This window comes from Phasianus colchicus, chromosome 2, assembly GCF_987193195.1.
Source record: "Phasianus colchicus chromosome 2, bPhaCol1.hap1.1, whole genome shotgun sequence".
NCBI classification, from domain to species: Eukaryota; Metazoa; Chordata; class Aves; order Galliformes; family Phasianidae; genus Phasianus; species Phasianus colchicus.
Window position 1 is genome coordinate 9,640,885 of NC_143437.1, and position 19,497 is coordinate 9,660,381.

At 42.9% G+C, this 19,497-nt stretch overlaps 2 protein-coding genes across 14 annotated transcripts in view; both read right to left on the minus strand.

Moving 5' to 3' along the window:
• ALK (ALK receptor tyrosine kinase) overlaps positions 1–5,887 on the minus strand; it is a 332,192-nt gene extending 326,305 nt beyond the window's left edge. For 9 of the 13 annotated variants that reach the window (XM_090134723.1, XM_090134727.1, XM_090134725.1 and 6 more), the window contains exons 1-2: positions 5,809–5,887; positions 4,453–4,562 (exon numbers count right to left, since the gene is read on the minus strand). The gene's annotated coding sequence lies outside the window, so the exon portion shown is untranslated. The other 4 variants (XM_090134728.1, XM_090134724.1, XM_090134720.1 and 1 more) reach the window with 3 other exon arrangements.
• Positions 5,888–14,377: 8,490 nt separating this feature from the next.
• LOC116228130 (ankyrin repeat domain-containing protein 9-like) lies at positions 14,378–15,655 on the minus strand. Its single transcript, XM_031591792.2, has one exon. It carries the CDS (start codon positions 15,331–15,333, stop codon positions 14,443–14,445), a length of 891 nt encoding a protein of 296 aa, XP_031447652.1. The 5' UTR covers positions 15,334–15,655; the 3' UTR covers positions 14,378–14,442.
• Positions 15,656–19,497: the final 3,842 nt, after the last annotated feature.

Sequence of the window (19,497 nt, forward strand, 5' to 3'; positions counted from 1 at the left end):
GAGGCAAGCATGCTGCTTTGTTAACACTGAAGCAACATGGCTTCTTGTAAGGAACAAGCAAGCTCAGATGTTCTTCTGCACCTTGAAACCGCCTAATTTTCACAATTCATGTGGATCAGTTTTTGGCCATGCAGTAGATTAGTACACTCAAGGACGTGCTGAAACGTGTGCCACTTGGCCATACCCCCAAAGAGACAGAAGAAGAGTCCTGAGAGCCTTTTCCTTCTGCCTGTGCTCAGTATTCCCAACGCACTGCCTGTCCCATGCCGAGCAAGGGTGCTTGGTAAGCTACCACTACCAGTGCTCATAGCAGCCAGAAGGACAGTATGTCAGTATCAGCACAGCTGCTTTCTGGATCAGATATTCACAAAACTAAGAGGGAAGAGGAATAAACTCTCTAGTTTTGAAGATGGTGCCTCCAAACAGGGTGATATGACAATTCACTGAAAGGCTGCATGTAATTCTAGCCTGTTTTGTGTGCATTAGAGAAGCACTGAGTTTAAGTTTCAGCCATGTAACCCTTCTGCACTAGCACACTGGTAAGAAGATTGTGTGACCTTGTACTGCATTCAGAAGCTGGAACCAGGAAACATATTTGCTTTCTGCTGCATGTTTTGTTGATGGGAAGGACAGGAAAGAACCCTATTCTTCTCCAGCACCTCAGTTTTGCATTTGGGATGCAGGGGAAATAGCATTTGTGTTCCTTTCAAGAACATTTTTACTGTAATACAGTTAAGAGAGAACAAAAATGAGACACTGCTGCTGTAGTTAAATAGATGTCTACCTCCTTCCCAGTGCTAAGCTGCAGTGTAAAATACCCAGCTGTGTACTCTGTAACCTCATGGACTACCCTAGTACAAAATTAAGGACACAGCTTTAACTCTGCTCCCTTCCATGTGTGCATCACAGCACAGCTCTGATGACATGATTACATAGCACTTCTAAACTAATACAATATCAGGCAATTTTGCTTATACAGCCTTATTTATTACTTTTGAGTCTGTTGTCTCTATTTAATCCTTTCCTGCCTGGAAGAGCATCACTCCATCAGTGAATCAGCATCTCCAGAGAGGAAATGAAATGGAGCCACGTTCATAATATACAGCAAATAGCTGTCTTAACACTCAGTTAATGTTCCACAGTGGATTAAGAATTATTGTCCTAGTATTTCAGCTTAGTCCAGATTTAGTGCCCCAGTGGAAGAATTAAGGGGTAGATGAAACAGTGCATGTAAAGCTAGTTTCCAGAGCAACAGAGGAGCATGTTTCCTACCTCAGATACTAAGGCAGGTATGTAAGAATCAGATGTCACAAAGCCGTTCCCCTTCCTCAAAAGCTTGAATAAGAGGAGAAAAATATGTTTGGATACCACATGGGATTTGTAGTAGCACTGTAGGAAAGCAAAGATAAGCTTTTTTTAAAAAAAAAAAAAAAAATCTAATCAGTTCAGTTATAGACAGAAATATGACTACTGCCTCCATAGTTCATGTGTTGTTATATATCGTCCAGATAGGTAGTTCATAGATTGGCTACAGAAGGCTTTACAGCAGCTGATGCACAAGTCCTAAACTTGATCCCCCTGAGAGGTGACGTCTCTGATGATTAATTTAAATTCAAGAAGGATTTTCTCTCAAGTCTGTGTTCCTATCCCAAGAACATTCTGTCAGCTCCTGACCACTGCAGCTCCCTTCTCCTCATGCAGGTCTCTGATGTTGAAGTGTTGTTGAGCTTTGTATGTTCTATGGGACTTTGAGCTGTAAAGCCCAGAAAGAAATGCCCCCTTGGAACTTCAGACGATTCTCACTCTTCTGTAGCTTCAATTATCAGTTGTGCAACCATGAACTCACATAGCTGACTCACTGCTCCTAATCTATTTCCTCCAACTTAGCTTTTCTTTGGCAATATTACCACCCTCGCATCTCTTGCTGACTGAACACCAAACAAAATTAAATCCTGATCTTTCTCCCTGACTGTGTCCTCTTATTTCTTCCCTTTATTTTGTTACAGCTAGGATTCTGCCATGTCCCCTTTCCTTCAGGTAAATAACTAGGCAGTTCTGATTGTCGTCTGTACTCTCTTTGCACTAAATATCTAAACACCAAAGATTCTCCTTTTGCAGTGTTTCTAGGACTCAGGGCTGATCATACTCTTTCCTACTTTCACTTTCTCTCCTGCCTAACATTATTTTCCCCTTTCTGGCCTCTCTGACACTGCAGTCAACACAAAGCACAGTTTCTAGATCAACATCATACCCTGCATTATGTTCAAGTAATTAATGACAATTACTTTTCGCTCCTCATCCTTGATTTCCAACTATGGAATTATTTCTACACCTCTGCATCCCATAGTCCCTTTATCAACTTCCTTATTTATTTCCGTCATTTACTTTGCATTTTATTCTCACAACATTACTGACTCTGAGCACCAACTCTGAGCTTTTCACTCTATCCTCTTCCTTTTTTCCAAGCTGCCATGGCAGAAATATGTATTTCCATTTTTTTATTTTTAATTTTTTCATTCTATAGATCAGTGGCTCTCCATCTGCCAATGGAATTTTCTCTGTTCCAGGAGCCATGTGCAATGACATACTTACCCTATCTTCTTTCAAGTCTCTTGTCAAAACCTCTAAGAAAGCAACAGACATCATAAACCCAGAATAACCAAAATACACTGTACCAGTGTATTGGACTTGCTGTGACAACTACAAAGGCACATCACTTTGTCGTGCTGCTAGAAAAAAACTACTCAGTAAAGTGATACAGTAATTGGTGTTAGTGAGCATATCATGATATATGGAAACTGAGAAAGGACTCACTAAGTTTTAAATTCACTGTGAAAACACTTCCTCTTCACTGAACTACACAGTTGAACCACCACTACTATCTCCCCAGTTCTGGGAGAAACAGTCAGTGCTGCTGGATATAATTTTACCTGACACAATGTGTTTGTTTCTTATCTACTTCTACAGGTTATCTGTTTACTAACTGTACCAATTATGTTTTATTTGTTACTCCATGTCTGTACATTGCAAACTGACACCAGGTATCAATCTCAACCATTCAGGGACTGTTAGCCTGCCTCATTCTAATCTGTCCTACAGAAAGTTGAAGGAAATACAATTTATCTATTACACTAACATGCACTTTCTTCTTAAGGGTCCCTGGAGTGACCAAGGCTCATATTGTCTTCCTGTTATCACATCAGAGAGATTTCTTGTGGGTTCCTAATATCAGTTTCTAATACATGAAGGTGGCGATCTTTGAGCTAAGTTCTCTGTGTTGCTGCTCAGTGCCACTCATGTCATTTTGTCATGGACCTGACCTCAACCAGAAAGCAGGCTGGTAAATGTCTTTACAGAAAGTGATGTTAATGGTTAGACTTTGGGAGAGGAAAAGGAATAAAGTGCATGTGCAGATAGCTCAAGTCGATCACACATCATTTCTGCTCTTATTTTCCACACTAACTCATGCCTCTTGCCAGAAGACTTTGTTGTCTGAGAAAATGGAGGGACATGCTTTCCTCATGGGGAGGCAGATAATGCTGCTAGTGTAAAAGAATGAAGTGGACTCTTATGAGCTCCTTGGCCTGTGTTTTCTATCCTCTGTGATTCATCTAATTAAGGTACACAGCCTGTAAAACAGGAGGCAATTTGGAAATTCTACTCATTAGCTGGATGTGAATGAGATTTTTTTTTTCCCTCTTGCCTGTCTTCATTTTATCTATGGCAGTTCTACATGACTCAGACTCCAGAAGGGTTCACGATTGTGTGGGTTGCCTCTGGCAAAGGCAGTAGCTTGAAAGTAAGTGTCTGTCTGCTTGACTTCTCTCCGAAAACAAACACAGAAAAGCCTATTCCCTGTGAGGCTGACCCAGCTGCCATGTCTTGCCTGCTTGTTGGGATACAAGATGATTAATCTCCTCCTACATAGCTCAGTACTTAAACCATATGTGAAGGGGGCACAAGGGCTTTCGGATAAAGCAGGGGGAAAAAAAGACTTGTTTTGTTCTTAATGAAGAAATAATTTTCTTAAGAACAAAAAGCTCTTTGCAGCCAGTGCTTATAAATTGCTTAATTGGAAATACACATAACAGTCCTATGAGGATTATCTGAGTGCTTCTGGCTGAATTAGTCAGGAAAGAAAAGTTATTTTAGAGATACTAATAAAACAGGAGGTTGTGAAGACTTCCGAGATGTATACAGATGTTTTATTCTAGGCTTTGCATATAAAGCTGATTTTTAGCTTATTGGTTTAGAAGGTCTGCTGATTAGGTTGGAGACAGACAGAAGTAAAAATAAAGGGTTAGACCCTCAGATCAGAGGGCTATAGCTCCAGAAAGCTATAGTAATTTTTGTTAGCTATCAAGCAGTAAGGCTTGCTGCCACTGTCTAGGGAACCATTTGAGATTTAATCAAATGTGCCAGAAACACAAATAAATACATCTTTGGCAATACCTTTCCTTGCTCCTGATGGGTATCAGCCTCCTCAGCAGCACTTCCTGTCTTTCTACAAAGTTTCCACCAGAGTGGAAAAGTTTTCCTTCATATCCTGTCCCACCAGCCTCCTGTTCAGAGAGGGAGAAATGAGGTTCAACAAGGATAACTGGGAAGTACTGCACCCGAGTCGGAGCAATCCCAGATATGTATATGGACTAGGAGAAGAACTCATTAAGAGCAGCGCTACCAAGAAGGACTTAGGGGTCTTGATGGACAAAAAGCTGAACATAAGGCCAGCAGTGTGCTCTTGCAGTCTTGAAGGCCAATCGTATCCTGGGTTGCGTCCAAAGAGGGGTGGCAGCAGGGAGAGGTGATTGTTCCCCTCTACTCTGCCCTCACAAGGCTCCAGCTGGAGTACTGTGTCCTGGCCTGGGGTCCCCAGTGCAGGCAGGATATGGAGCTGTTGGAGTGGGTCCAGAGGAGGCCATGATGTTCAGAGGGCTGGATGCTGAGAGAGTTGGGCTTGTTTAGCACAGAGAAGAGAAGACTCTGGGGAGACCATGCTGCAGCCTTCCAGTACTTGTGGGGAGCTTATAAACAGAAGGGAGACTAACTTTTTACATGGCCTGATACTGACAGGACAGAGGGGAACGGGTTTAAACTAAAAGAGGGTAGATTTTCATTAGATGTTAGGATAAATTGTTTATCTCAGAGGTTGGTGAGGCCCTGGCACTGCTGCCCGGAGCTGTGGGTGCCCCATCCCTGAAAGTGCCCAAAGCCAGGCTGGATGGCAGCCTGAACTGAGGTTGGGACTGGGTGAACTCTGAGGTCCCTTCCAACCCAAGCCACTCTGATCCTAGGAGACGGTGACTCCAGCTGCAGCTCTGCTATTGAAGGCAAATTCTAAAAGCTGAGCTAACATTGTATCAGATATGAGAAGAATAAACACTTAGTATCCTTTAACCTGAGATATCCCAGAGGCGGCAGGCCTTTAGAGCATCAATGAGGATGCTTTGATGATGTTGCCAACTTGGCAAGCAAACTCAAGGTCACAGAATCATAGAATCATAGAATGGTTTGTGTTAGAAGAGACCTTTAAGATGATGTAGTTCCAACCCCCTGCTACAGGCAGGCGCAGCTTCCTCTAGACCAGGCTGCTCACAGCCCCATCCAGCCTGGCCACGAATGCCTCCAGGGTGGGCACATGCACAGCCTCACTGGGCAACCTGTGTTCATGCATCCTTAGCTAAACTACCTTCATTATAATACCAAAAATCACACTTATAGGTCAGTAAGACCCCTTCCCACGTGAAGACCCCTCCCCTGAGCAAGCATAGTATAGAAGTACAGGACAAGCATGGAAAAATTACTAACTCTGTAACTTTGGGGTTTGCTTATTTGCACTTCCTTCACCCTCTCCATCAGTGAGCCGCTGAGGGCCGGCGGGGCCGCGAGTCAATAACGGCTGCGGCGCGTGCCAACACGGCCGCGCGCCCCCTCAGCACCGCCAGCGGCCGCGGCCGCGCGCCCCCGCAGACAGGCTCGCGACGCCATCTTGTGGCCGCTCCGATGCCATCTTGCGCCGTGCCTTTGCCCTGCTTTCATTTTGCTTGGCGTGCAGTCAGCAAATAAATGACTGAATGCATGAATAAATAAATAGTCGTAATCATCAGTAGCATTTGCACAGATGTAAGGATGGCGGCGATTTTACTAACTGTGCTGCAGCTTTTGCAGCCAACGAGCAGGGAAAGAGGTTTTTACATTATGCCCATTGAGGGATAATGGAGCAATGGAGGCTCATGCCATGATGGGAGGGACCTTCTAAATCTAAAAACTGGTTCATGTATTCCAAAGAACAGAAAGCACAAATCTACTTACAGAATTTGGAAACTGTAAAATGATTTAGTAGGAAGGTCTCCTTGTCCTTCCTGACCCCAGTTTGTGTTGCTTACCTTGCCTTGAAGTTCATTAGAGTTCATCTGGACTTCTGAGTGCTGAGGAACAAGTCTTTAAATAGAAATTTAATTTAAGGAAAGCTTTTCCTATCGCTTCTCTTTTCCTTTCCTTAAATCTCAGTTTATGCATGGAATATAATTTTATCCCTGTCTGTCACCACGCAGGGCAGCTGTGCCATGCCTACTGGTACAGAAATAAGCCAAAGCCAATAGCTATCACTGACTGAAGCTCAGTTCTACCAACATGAGGAGTCTTAGAAAAAAGATTTGATTGAGCAATTGTCTATACTGGTGGGAAGTTTAGTATCTGAAAATACAGCATCACAGCAGAAAATATCATTTAAGACCTGTAAACTCAGAAAAAGAGTCTGCTCAGGCAACCACCTAAAACTTTCTGGGCAGTGGAGCAGTAATTTTTGTCCCATAGTTGCTCATTTTCTGCTTCAGTGAAAGCCTCAAAATCAGCAGATTTTCTAAAATTTTATCTAGATTTTCCCTTCAATCTTACCATGACAGCAGAGGGACCATTGTAACAACATCGATCGAGAGTCTATAAGTACTTCTTTCACAAAGAGAGTCTAATTATGTTGAGTATAATGTAAACAAAACATGATGGTGTTCTTCATCCAGACAGTTTTGATATGAAGTAGGAAAGGTTGTCCAACTTTTGTTTGTCCCAGTAGCAGAGACAGACCTATCTAGAATAAGGATTTCAGGTCTTTGTATGTACTGCTACGTTTTTTAAACCTAAAATCTAGGTTTTCAAATCTTCAGTGGAAAGACCAGCTAGCCTGGTGTAATACCATGGTGAGGTATTCATCTGCTCCATTGGCTTCCATTCTATCCAGAGTGGCACTTCTACTCTTGGGGAGACACTTCTGGAAACACAACTTTGCAGAAATCATAGAAATCTTCTCATGCATAATGCTTTTTAATTCTCACTCTGTCAGAACGGATTTTACTGCAGAATATTCCTTCATAAAAATGGAATTGTTTCTAAGTGGGTGGAGTATAAAAAAGAGATACAGTGAATGTAATGTGTGTGGATTTTCAAAAAGCTTTTGGCAAGGTTGTGTTGATAAATAATGAAGCTGTCGCAGGATCACAGGAATTCTTTCATGGGGTAAAAGCTGGCTACAGCAGAGTATGGGACTAAGTGGTCTGCATGGAGAATAGCCAGCAGTGGGGTCCTGTAGAAGTAAGTGTTGGAACTTGTACTGTTTAGTATGTGACCAAAGCTGGAGAAAGAAGTGAACAGAAAGAAAAATGTTAAAACACCAAAATTATTCTATTATTTAAAAAGTATTTTGATAGGTCTGGATCAGTTTTCTTCTCTGTAAAACATAGCTCATGCCAATTCTGATATTTTGAATTTATATTTCGAATCAGAATTGAACCAATATTGGCATTTTTGGTGGAATAGAAACAGTCAGCTCTAGTGTTTATTTCCTTCTCTAGTGCTTGTCAGCCTTTTCTATTTCAGAAGACTTGACTGTTACCATATTACCAAATCTGCTAAATTTGCACAAAAGAACATCTTCAACAACTTAAGTTAGAAGAAACTGCGGAAAGGAGGTATACCACCTACCTGGTTGCTCCTTCGCATTACCACAGCCCCTACCCCTCTCATGGTCCTAGCCCTATCCCTGCCCTGGTGTGACAGCATTATGACACATCTTGCTCAGTCAGGGGAAGGGGTAAGGAGCAGGTAAGCAAGAGCAGCAAGATTTAACAGTGTCTTCATAAAAACATCTCTCCATATGAGACACGGACCATCTGATCGAACTCTAGGAGAAAGTGCCAGGTGGGTGGCTTCTGTGCTTTATTTGTTTATTTATGTTTTCCTTTTTCCTTTTTGTAGCTTGTATTGAAGTTTGGATTCCCAGAAGGAATCTTGCTGTACTGCCTCTCCCACTCCTTTTCTCTCTTTTATTCCTCCTAAATTTTCTTTTGTCAGTCTGACAAATCCAGGATAATCATGCCACCTTCTTACAGCTCTGCATGAGAATCTGCCCATCTGATCACGTGGGTGGGCATAGCCGATGTACGACCTTCTCTCTATATGTATTCATGAGATTCAGCGACAGCTTTCCCACTAGCAATAAATTTCTCTAGAGTAGAATATGAACACACTTTATGAGGGCTGGAACTGGAACTTAGTCTGGAATCTTACCATTGATTTTATAATACAGGCGGCCTTTTGGAGTCACCCCAAGAGAAACCTGGCTTCTTTTCTGTGAGGCTTCCCAAGTGCTAGAGACAACTGTGGGTGTCTAGGGAGCTGAATCCCTTGCAGGCTGCATGCAGTTGTCCCTATCATTCTCTGAGTGTAGTGGTGCAACAAAATGCAGCGTGTCTTTCCAGAAGGCCAGACAGCTGCTGGCTTGTATGGGATGCATCACACTTCTCTGCGTGGGGTAACTCACCCAGGGAGGTTATCTGGGGTGTGGGCAGGACTTCTGTCACTGCATCATGTGATTCTGAAAATGCTTCCCCAGCACAAGGGAACATACACTTTATATTTCTCTTTAAATACCTGTCTTACTGCTTGCTGCTGTGTGGGCTACAACTAACGGCAGCTGTAAAAAGACTGATAGCTAGATGAGTCTGGCTCTGATGGATCTGTCAGCCCAGCTCTCCATCAGCTGCAAGAGCCACTCACTACTGTTCTGGTGGTCAGCCTCAGCAGAGCTGCCAAGAGAAGTTGAATCAACTTCCCATTCTCAAAGATAGGGAAAGCTGAAACCAATATGCCAGAAAGCTTGCATCTCTGGGGACTACATTCTTGAGCATGGAGTAGTTAAATTTCCAATGTGAATAGAAGAATATAGTTTTGGTCTTAAAGTGAAACAATTCCCTTCTCTGCATGACACCAATGACTTACTATGCAAGAGCAGGCTGACGTACTAACTCCTGTGGTTAAACCATGTACATACCAGTGGAGGAGATCTGTGGGTACAGTTGACTGGTGGTAGAGTACATGTCCTGTTAGGATGTCATCTGCAATATTTTGGGTAGCTTATTTTGGCAAGGCAGCAGAGGAGCTTGGCTGGACTCTTGTGCAAGGTGTACATCTGCCTGTGGACCCTCAGCAGTGACCTGCTCCTACAGGACAAATTGGAGTTGGCACTGGAAACCTCACTCTTTCCTTACAGCGTTAGAAACCTTAGGAAGGGAAGGGGCTTACCAGCACTGCTGTAATCCTCTAAATAGCTTTATCTTAAGCTGCTGTGAGCTGAGCTCAAGCCTAAAGGATAAAAATCTCTAAGAGCAATTACCACTCGCTCCTAATGAGCCTCTTCTGATTCAGCTCCACCTTGCAGCAGGTCTGTGGAATGTAGATTCACTTCATCACTTGGGCAATCCTCTATCAGCACAGCTAGATATTGCAAGCCTGGAAAATATTATGTTCTTCTGATCACATTTTTGGAGGTTGTGGCTCAGCAGTTACACTGCAGTCATCAAACACCAAAATGAAACAAAGCAAAAGCAGCTCATGGTACTTTTGACCAACTGTCTAATAGAAGACACATCAAGTTTATACTGCAAGTTTATTACAGTAATACAATCAAATTAAATAATTTTTACAGCTATTATATTGGGGTATATGTGTATATATATATATATTATTCCCAGCACACATTGCAGTCTATTTCTCTTTAATCATGCAGTGAGTAATGTATATACAATTACATGAAAGATTTTTTTCCCTAAAAAAGAGAAACCAAAATTACAAAAGTATGGCTTTGTAAGAAAGTTGTATCATATAATGAACATTCATTTGTACTTGGGCATGGAACATTCAGTCGTAATCAGTAAACAACAGCGTCAGTCCCTGTCACGCTAAAGCCAAAAAAAGCCAAGGGAACAAGGAATAGGAAAGTGCCCATCAGTGTTAGAGAATGTCTATATCTGTATACATTCAAAGAATGAAAAATGTAAAAAAAATGTTTTTGGGGATTAAGTATTACTTTTATTTGTAAGCTGAAGTCAGAGTTAATGGAGTCTTGAAGAATGGGTGCACAGATTCTGTTTTCTTTTATACCGGCAAACATCAGCAGTGGTGCAATTGACTTAAAAAGTGTTACTTCGGGTGTAAAGAGATGCAACTGAGGTCAGATTCTGGCCTGTCCTCCCTGCTAATGGTGCTGCAGAAACAGAAGCATAGGATTAAGAAGTCATAGGTGGCCGAATTCTGCTGTCAGCCCAAAGAAAAGATGGAGATACACATTTAATATATTTCATTTTAAAAAGCAATTCAATAAAATGTGTCCACCGTCACAAATCCTTCACTGGATGACTGTTGGCATGCAGAAGCCCTCGTGCTTGGTGCTTAGGGATAAAATACCTGTTTCAAAAGCACAGCTGCTGCCTCTTTGCCAGAGAAGAAATATCCTTACCTCTTAGCAACACGATGCTTAGGATGCAAACTTATTTCATTAGAAGGTTGCTTTCTTAAGGCATTGGTCACCGTTGTGTACATGGTAAGTCTTAAATATTGTGTCAGTTGTGAGTTTTACCAGAAGAGGGCAGACACAGACACACGTGTGTGCATGTACACACACGTACACACACACACCCAAAGACCCACGTAGCTCACTGAAATGATACCCACTGATATGGCAGGAAAACACATAAACACATCAGATCTTTACAGTGCTACTCTTCAAGACTGAAATTTAAAAATGTAACCTGCAGAGCCAGCCTGTAACCCAAAGATGAGCAGACTGTACCCTTTTCCTTTTCTCTCTCTTTTTGCCAAGTTCTGAAATAAAGATCTTAGCTACTCTTACTCAGTATGTTTATATGCTAAATGTAAACATCACTACGTAGCATCAAGCACCTTTTTTGATTAATAAAGTCATACTGACATATTTGTCGTGCAAATATAGGGATTTTTAAAGACTACTGACCATCAGTTGCAGGAATAGTGGAAAAGATACAGGATTTACTTTTGCTAATAACCTGGCTCGGAAAGAATAAAATCAATGCAGACAGGACTGAGGTAGATTTGGCTGTATCTGATGTAATGACACTGTATAGGTAAGAAGATGAATGGGATATCCAACTAAGAGGCAGGTCACTGCAAGATAAATCCTCCTGCAGAAGGACATCCCACTCTGCACTCTTGGCACTGCAGGTGATGGAAAAAGTCATTCTGTAGCAGAATGACCTGAACACTAATGGCCCTGAACTCTTGCCCAGTGGAACTGTACATCAAGGTCAGAAGGTAGGTGACTGACTGAGGCCCAGGGAGTGCTTGAGCTCTTGTTAAAATGGTCAGGAAAACAGAAGTGACCGGGCTCTGGTGTGATCTTTCCTGTGTGGGCAGCCGCCTGTTGGTAGTCTGAGAACATCTGAGCTTTTATGTGCTGGCCAACAAACAGCCAGCAGTCTTCTTCTAGGCTGTGATAACAGACACAGATATCCTCTGTCTTGGCTAATGGATAGAGGGTAACCTCATGCATGCGTACAAAGCATTCTGTGTGCTACAAAGCCACCAGAGAGCCTAAATGCCTGAACTATGACCTTTGTGATGATCCCTGGATATTACAGTCAACAAATAATCCTTGCACCATTTTAGATGCTCTTGTTCCTATTTGATTACTCTTGCTCTATGGGCACAGACCTCTGCCTTATTAGAAAGCGCCAGTGTCAGTAATGCCAAGAATCCCCACCTGCATCATTTCATCTGTAAGATGAACAATCTTCCCCTCCTTCCTGCCTTTTCTGAAATTCTTAGCAACACAGCTCTCATGGAATCAAGCTAGTGATTGATAATTTACTTTCTCTCCTTTGCTGGCAACTCTGCTCCCGGGGCCTAATTACTATTCTAATAATACCAAGCTCCAGCCTACACGGCCTCTCACCCACTGAGATGAGGTATTGCTTTGCTATTGAGGACAGCCCCAATCCCACTCCTCTGTGGTGCTGAGCACTTCATAGTTGCTCTCAGCAGCCTCAGGCAGCGAGTGCCTGCTTTGTCTTCTGCCCCCAGCACTGCCTTTCTGGGCAGAAGTGGCTCAGCCACTGTTTATTATGCAAATCTGCCCTTGGTTCTGCTTTGCTTTGTGAAGCTGTGACAGCCTCCACTTGCTAGTGCATGCTACGGCCTCTCTGCAAAAACCTTGTACAAGATTTACCCTGAATTTCTCTGACACCATTTGTGCCCTCCCCTTTGCACAAGGCAAAATAGACTAGATGAGGAGAGCAGGCAGGGCTGGGAGGACACCATGGGGGAGGTGGGACTGCAAGGGAAGAGTTAACCCTTTTCTGTCCCGCTCACTACCCTTAGGGCTGGGCTGGCATTTTCTTTGTCTCACCAGCAAGTCTGCATCGTCACCTAGCACAGCACAGCAGGCACTGGCACAGCATTGCTTCCCAGCATCCAGGGAAGGATGTCTGGGAGGAATGTCCCAGTGTCTCCAAAAGTATCTCCCAGATAGCTCTTGTCCAGCCTTGCAAGAAATCTCCCCCTTGCCCTGCAGCATCATCAGTAGCCTGACACATGCTGGTGGTGCTCTGAACAGAGGGAAACCATGTGAGCTCATACAGAAGGGTGTAACTCTGGTACAGCAGTCCTGGCACAAGCAGATAATATGTGGAGGGATCTTCTCCAAGCAGCAAGATTTGAATGCACGGGTCTGCTGCACATCCTTTCATAGCCAGAGCCTTTCAAAATGGGGCTTGTGTCACATGGCATTTTGCACCAAATTTATTTAAAGAGATCAGCACTTTATTCACTGCTGTTCAGAACAGATCTGGGGAAATGTGTTACACTGCTTCATTAGAGCAGAGGGTTGCACTTACAAAGAGAGAAGGATGTTTGGTCCAAAATAAGAGATGTTCCCCATGAAAGAATTGGGATTCTGCCACTGCTCTGCTGATGCTGAGCATGGCCAGGAGAGCAAGATCAGCACCTGGAACAGACAGGACTCTGCCTGGGCAGGGCATCCTCAGCCCTGCAGAGAGACTACTCTTGGAAAGCTGCAAACATACCCTGCCTTTAGTTCCCAGGGAATTCAATAGAAACTTCTTTCCCAGGAGCAGGCCTTCTGTCTAGACTTTAGTGGCAAGAACACTGACAAGTGACAACTTCTAATGCATAAATGCCATACCCTAGCTTAGGGTAACTAGCAAACATAGGTCATTCTGAGACCCACTGGTAAATAGAGTTAATGAGCTACATTTCTTTTGGAGACACATTCATTGTGTTTTAACAAGTCAATGGTAATGTCACTCATGAAGGATGAGGCTGCCAGTGTCCCTGCTCTTATTTGCAGTTTTTCACTGGAGAGCAAGAAAAATATTACCCTCCCCATTACACACCTTTGAGGAGTCATTTGGGCTGGAGTTGCCTTCAACCCCTTCGCTCCTGAGTGAGATAGGATGCTTTCCATTATTTTTTCTGTCTGTCCCAGTTTCCACATAGGAATAAACATTTGGTGGTCTTATCTAAATATGCACACTCCACACTATGACCCAATGCTAAGTAACTCATTAAAATGTACTCTGTAAAACCGCCTCTATGTCTTGTAGGATCAGCCACGGACTTTTTGTTCTTACTAGATGATGCTGGATCATTGTTAGAAAGGAAACCTGATGTTTCAACCCTATTCATACAAGGTGGCATTTTTCCTGGCTCTGGTAGAACACGGTTCCATAGTTACACCCTTTGAAAATCCTACTGTGCAAGTTGTTTCTTTTTACTCAGGAGCACTGCACGGGATACAGTTATGTTGGGAATTCATTGATACCAGCTGACAGCTAAAAAAACCCAAACGTAAGGCAGTCTCAGCTACAGTTAACTCTTCACATGCACAACAAAATAGAAAACAAGGAAGGCTTTTGCCTTTAAAAGTGCCGTGCCTGCAATCAATTAGAGAAAAAAAACAACAACAACAAAAAAACTCTACATTTAAAATCTTGTCACAAAATACTGGATTTCCCAGCATAGCCTAGTAGGACAAGTATTAAAATCACAATAAAATACACAGATTGGTGCCCATGTCCCCTAAGTTGCCTTTAAAAATCCAAGACCCAGCGAATAAAGTCAAGGAAAAGCATTTACCACATTTTTTGTCGATTGCTTTTTGCCATAGGATGGTAAGGGCTTTAGTGCCTGAGGTATAGGTAGTTCCTGGATGCTTTTAGGGAAGTGGGATGGAGGCAGAGTCTGGAGAATAGTTTGCATAGCTTGCAGATATAAAGAAGCAGGTGTGTTGCCCACCAGGCTGTTGAATTTCTCTTCCCCCAGCAAAGCTGTCCAGTGTTCCGGATGATCCTGTAGAACTTTCCGCATCTTAAATTGTGGGTTGGGCATGAAGAGCAAGAGGTAGTCAAGGCAGAGCTTCTTTGTTGCCATGTTGACTTTGGAGTCCCACATCTGTTCCAGGATGACGTCCAGCGGGGTAAGCCCTTTACTGTCCTCTATCCTGGGAGAAGCTCCATTGCCGAGGAGGATGAGGACTGTCTCTGACCTTAGCAGTTCACAGGCGAGATGCAGGGGTGTCTTCCCATCTTCCAGATGAAAGCAGCCAGTCCTGTTGATGTACGAGTTTAAGCTGGGGAGCTTGTGCGCAATTTTGATGATCAGCCCCAAGATATCTCTCCTGTCATATGTGACCGCCATGGCCAAGTGAGGAGCAGAGGATGGGCAATAGCAGAAGTGTTCTCCGGGTACCTTGAGAGCCTCCTCTGGAAAATGAGACAGCAGATACTGAGCATAAGGCAGGTGGTTATGCACCACTGCGTAGAGAAGGGCTTCTGAAGGTGAGTATGTTCTTAGGCTGGCATTCTCCTCCCAGTAAAAATACTCCATAGTTCTCATGTCTTCCAGCATCCACACAGGCTTGTGATCTCTCACAGCCTGGTAGAACATATAGGATAAGAACTTGCAGTGCCTGCTCTGATCATCCTGCATGCTGGCCTGGTTGCTGGCCATGGCTCAGCAAATAAAGAGCAGCTCCACGTAAAATCTCTCCAGACTGTACGATCTGTGCACTTGGAATGCAGATCCCGATGCTGCTGCAACCTTCAGGCTGTCATTGCTGCCTGGACTGCACTAGCTTGAATGCATGGGCTGATCATCTCCACCCATTCATTGTTTTTTCCCCTCACTGCAGTGGTTTTGTTTAGGTAAGCACAATCCCACAGGCTCAGTTAACCCGTGCCATGCAAGCAGCTGGTTAGTAAGTAAACCCTGCTCCCTGCATAGTGTGGGTTACTGGAACGCTGTCAGACTGCAAGTGATTTTATACACACGCAGCTACAGAGAAGGCAGGGAGAGACTAAAATTAGCTTGAGAGGTGAGGTAGTTTTCTGTCTGCATTTCATGTCTAACCAGATCAGCTCATACATCGCAGTAAGTGTGATAGTAATTTTCATCTATTTTTTGCATGTTGCTCTCACACACAGCTTGTTAAACAGTAAAAATATATGTTGCAGCATGAAATGCTCCATGGCTGGTAATATAGAGGATGATATACTCATGAAATCAAGGGAATGGTAGCTGTACTATTAGGAAGGGCTCCCTATTTTATAAATAATGGTATGGCTGGCCAATTAGGAGACACTGATGTTAATGGATTGTCTGTAAGGCATTAGTGATATTTAAGATCCCAACATTAATCTCTGCAGAGAAAAGAGTCAATCAGGATGCGGAGTAACCATGCCTGGAGTCATAAAGCATATTGCTCAATTTAAATGCCTCCCTTTGTTTAGCAAGGAAATATCTGAAGTGCCTCTGTTTTGCACAGCAGGTACATAAACAAATTTAATGGCCAAACCACAATTGCAGATGCACAGCTTTGATGTAATGTTCCAGTACTGGGGTCAGAGTGAGCTGTAATAGGGGGAAATGGACTCAAGCAATCTGACCTGTGAAATGCCCTGGTAAGACGACCAAGGTGCACCTGTACCTATAGGATGAGGCAAAATGACCTAACCAAAATTATATTCATAGAAAAGAAATGAACACCTCCTAAATAAGGAGGAATTCCATGCATTTTATACATCAAAAAATAGCAGTAAGATGGTATCTCACCGTCATGTTATAAAAACAGGAAAAATACAACAAATGGAGTTTTTTTTTTTTCTTTTCTTTTTTCATTTATAGCAAGGAGACAACAGTATATTCAGTATATTCAAACTAAACAGAGTATTCAAGCATAAAGTCTGAACATCTCCAAATGTTGCCTGAGGTTATTCAAGGAGAAAACCATCACCAATCTGGGTCTACTTCTAACACATCCTCCCATCTTCCAAAGTCCTGGATGTTCAATTCCATGCCCTAAACATTTTGTTTTACGGTAAGTTTTCAATATAGTTAGAATAAATGAATGTATGTACAGTTTTAGTCCATTGTTGTTGCAGTTATTCTTGGAAATACTGCTATATAGTTATTTGAGCATTTTTATTACCCATCTTGTATCCATGGTTGCAATAAACCATGTGTATGATCAAGGGCAGATCCAAAGAGTAACAAAAAGCACAAGGAAGTCCCAATTACCTGGACAGGCTTGAAAAGGGGTTCAAGAGAACCCAATGAGGTTCAGTAAGGCCAAGTGCAAAGCATTGTACTTGGGTTGGGGCAATCCTAGATATAAATGCAGATTGGAAGAACTCATTGAGAGCAGCCCTGCCAAGGACTTGGGAGTCTTGATGGATGAAAAGCTGGACATGAGCCAGCAGTGTGCTTTCCCAGCCCAGAAGGCCAATGTGGCAGCAAGGAGAGGGAGGTGATTGTCCCTGTCTACTCTGCCCTTGCGAGGCCCCATCTGGAGAACTATGTCCAGGCCTGGGGCCCCTAGTACAAGAAGAATGTGGAGCTGTTGGAGAAAGTCCAGAGGAAGGCCACAAAGATGATCAGAGTGCTGGAACACCTGTCCTGTGATGAAACATTGAGGGAGTTAGGATTGTTTAGCTTGGAGAAGCAAAGGCTTTGGGAATAGCTCGTTGCAATTTTCCAGTACTTGAAAGGAGCTTGCAAGCAGAATGGGAACCAACTTTTTATGCAGGTAGATAATGATAGGACAGGGGGGAATGGATTTAAATTGAAAGAAGAGAGGTTTAGGTTAGATTTTAGGAAGAAATTCTTTGCCCACAGGATGGTGAGGCAATGGCACAGGCTGTCCAGAGAAGCTGTGGATGCCCCATCCCTGGATGTGCTTAAGGCCAATTTGGGTGGGTTCCTGAGCAGAATGGTCTAGTCATTGGCAACCCTGCCCATGGCAGCATACTTGGAATTAGATGTTCTTTGATGTCTCTTCAAACCCAAGGCATTCTATGATTCTATCATTCTATGATTCTGTGATTCCATGACTCCATGAAAGTTGTTTTGCTAGCGCTCCAGCACCTCCTGTCTGTGGCAGGGTGACGACCAAGCACAATGACTTTTGTGGTGCCGCTGCTGTGTGGTGATTGCCAGAGCACATTCTGCACTAAAATGCAAATTAATTTTTGCAGTTTCACCTCCTGAGGATTGTGATTCCTTTGTGTTCCCCTCCTTGTTGATCCAGCTCCAAGGAGATACAGCCTCTGCTCTGCTTCCTCCTCCTTCCTTACAAATTCAACTCACTGTCTCACTTGAACCACAAAATTGACCTTTTTTTTTTGGAGAGGGGTAATTTGGCATTGGCTCTGGTTGCTGACCGAGCTCACTCTGTGGCTGCAGGATGACCAGGTCTGACACAAGGAACAGTGCAGGAGTCTTCAGCCAGGACAGCAGACATGAGCAAGCCAGGACATTCCAGGTCACAAAGGAGTGTCTCACGTCAGACGTGATACAGAGGTCTGTATACAGATGTCTGTATCAGGTGCAGAGATACAGAGAAGCCAAGGGAAAAACATTCTGTGAATAGCTCCATGGAACAAGGATGCCGAAATCCCAGAATCAGAAATAGCTATTGGGAAACCAATTATATACCACGAGTGAAGGATATGAAAAACATAAAACCTGTAATTACAGGTCACCTTGTAAATACAGATTACACTGGTAATTACGAGTTACCCTGTAATTCTGCCCAGGAAGCCCAGCACAAAACTACGAGAGACATTCATACGCTTTGCTGATCTCTGTATGATGTCAAAGGCACAACTCCCTGCCATGACTGAGTACTGCCTGCCATACAGACTCCTGAATTTGGCTTTTTCCAGTAGTTTAGGAAAGCTGGTGCTGATGGCATGTTTGATGCCAATGCATCTCTTCTGAATTTAGTTACAAACATAATGCATCTGTATGACAATATCGATCCATTAGAAATGGAAGACATTAACTTGGAAGGGTTTACTGAGGAAGAAGAAGATTAGGAGTTTGGGAGTTTTATTCTTAGAATTTTGATCTGTGGTTAAAAATAATGCATCCTAACTCATAAGGTATTTGTTGTGGCTTTCTTCTTGGACAGACTGTAGTCCAGTAGGTGAGCAGAATCAATTTTGAATGAGGAAAGGAAGCGCAAGAGAGCAGAAACAATTTTGAAGGATAAAAGAAAAAGAAAAAAAAAAAAAGCTGATATTACCCAGAACACCATTTACCATTCTAGCTGAGACCAAACGACTCTCTAGATCTCTCTTGAGGAGATGCATTTTTCATATTTTGATGGCAATTTCAGCTCATAAAATGATTTGATATTGTGATCTCGTGAGAAATACAGTGTGCTTCTGAGTTATTTGGGAACCTTCTGATAGTGTTATGCTCAAAATATTGTTTCTGGGCAGAAGAGAAAAATACCGGACACATAAAAATAATAACTTACTGTTACAGCACTTGAACCAAAAAAATCATTATTAGTCCAGGTCTAGTTACTACAGAAAAACAAAGTACAGTTCTATATAGAAAGCAATATATTTAATCTCATTAAACATACACTTCTTAGTTTCTACCTCTATTCCTGGTTACGCTCACCCTGGTGGCTTCACTCTGGTGCTAGTGGGTGTTATAGCAAATTGTAAGGACCTGGAGTTCTTCACAGTGAAGAAAGTGAGATTGATGATGATGGTTTCTTCTCCCTCTAGAATCTTCCTGGAGTCATTTTGATAATCATTGACATGCTTTTACACCTTGTTTTTTTCTTCACTGGACTGAAACTTCAATTTTACATCTAAATTT

What these genes read in the sequence shown, in the direction of transcription:
- LOC116228130 (XM_031591792.2), bottom strand. Translation starts at nt 15,333, where the DNA reads ATGGCCAGCAACCAGGCCAGCATGCAGGATGATCAGAGCAGGCACTGC.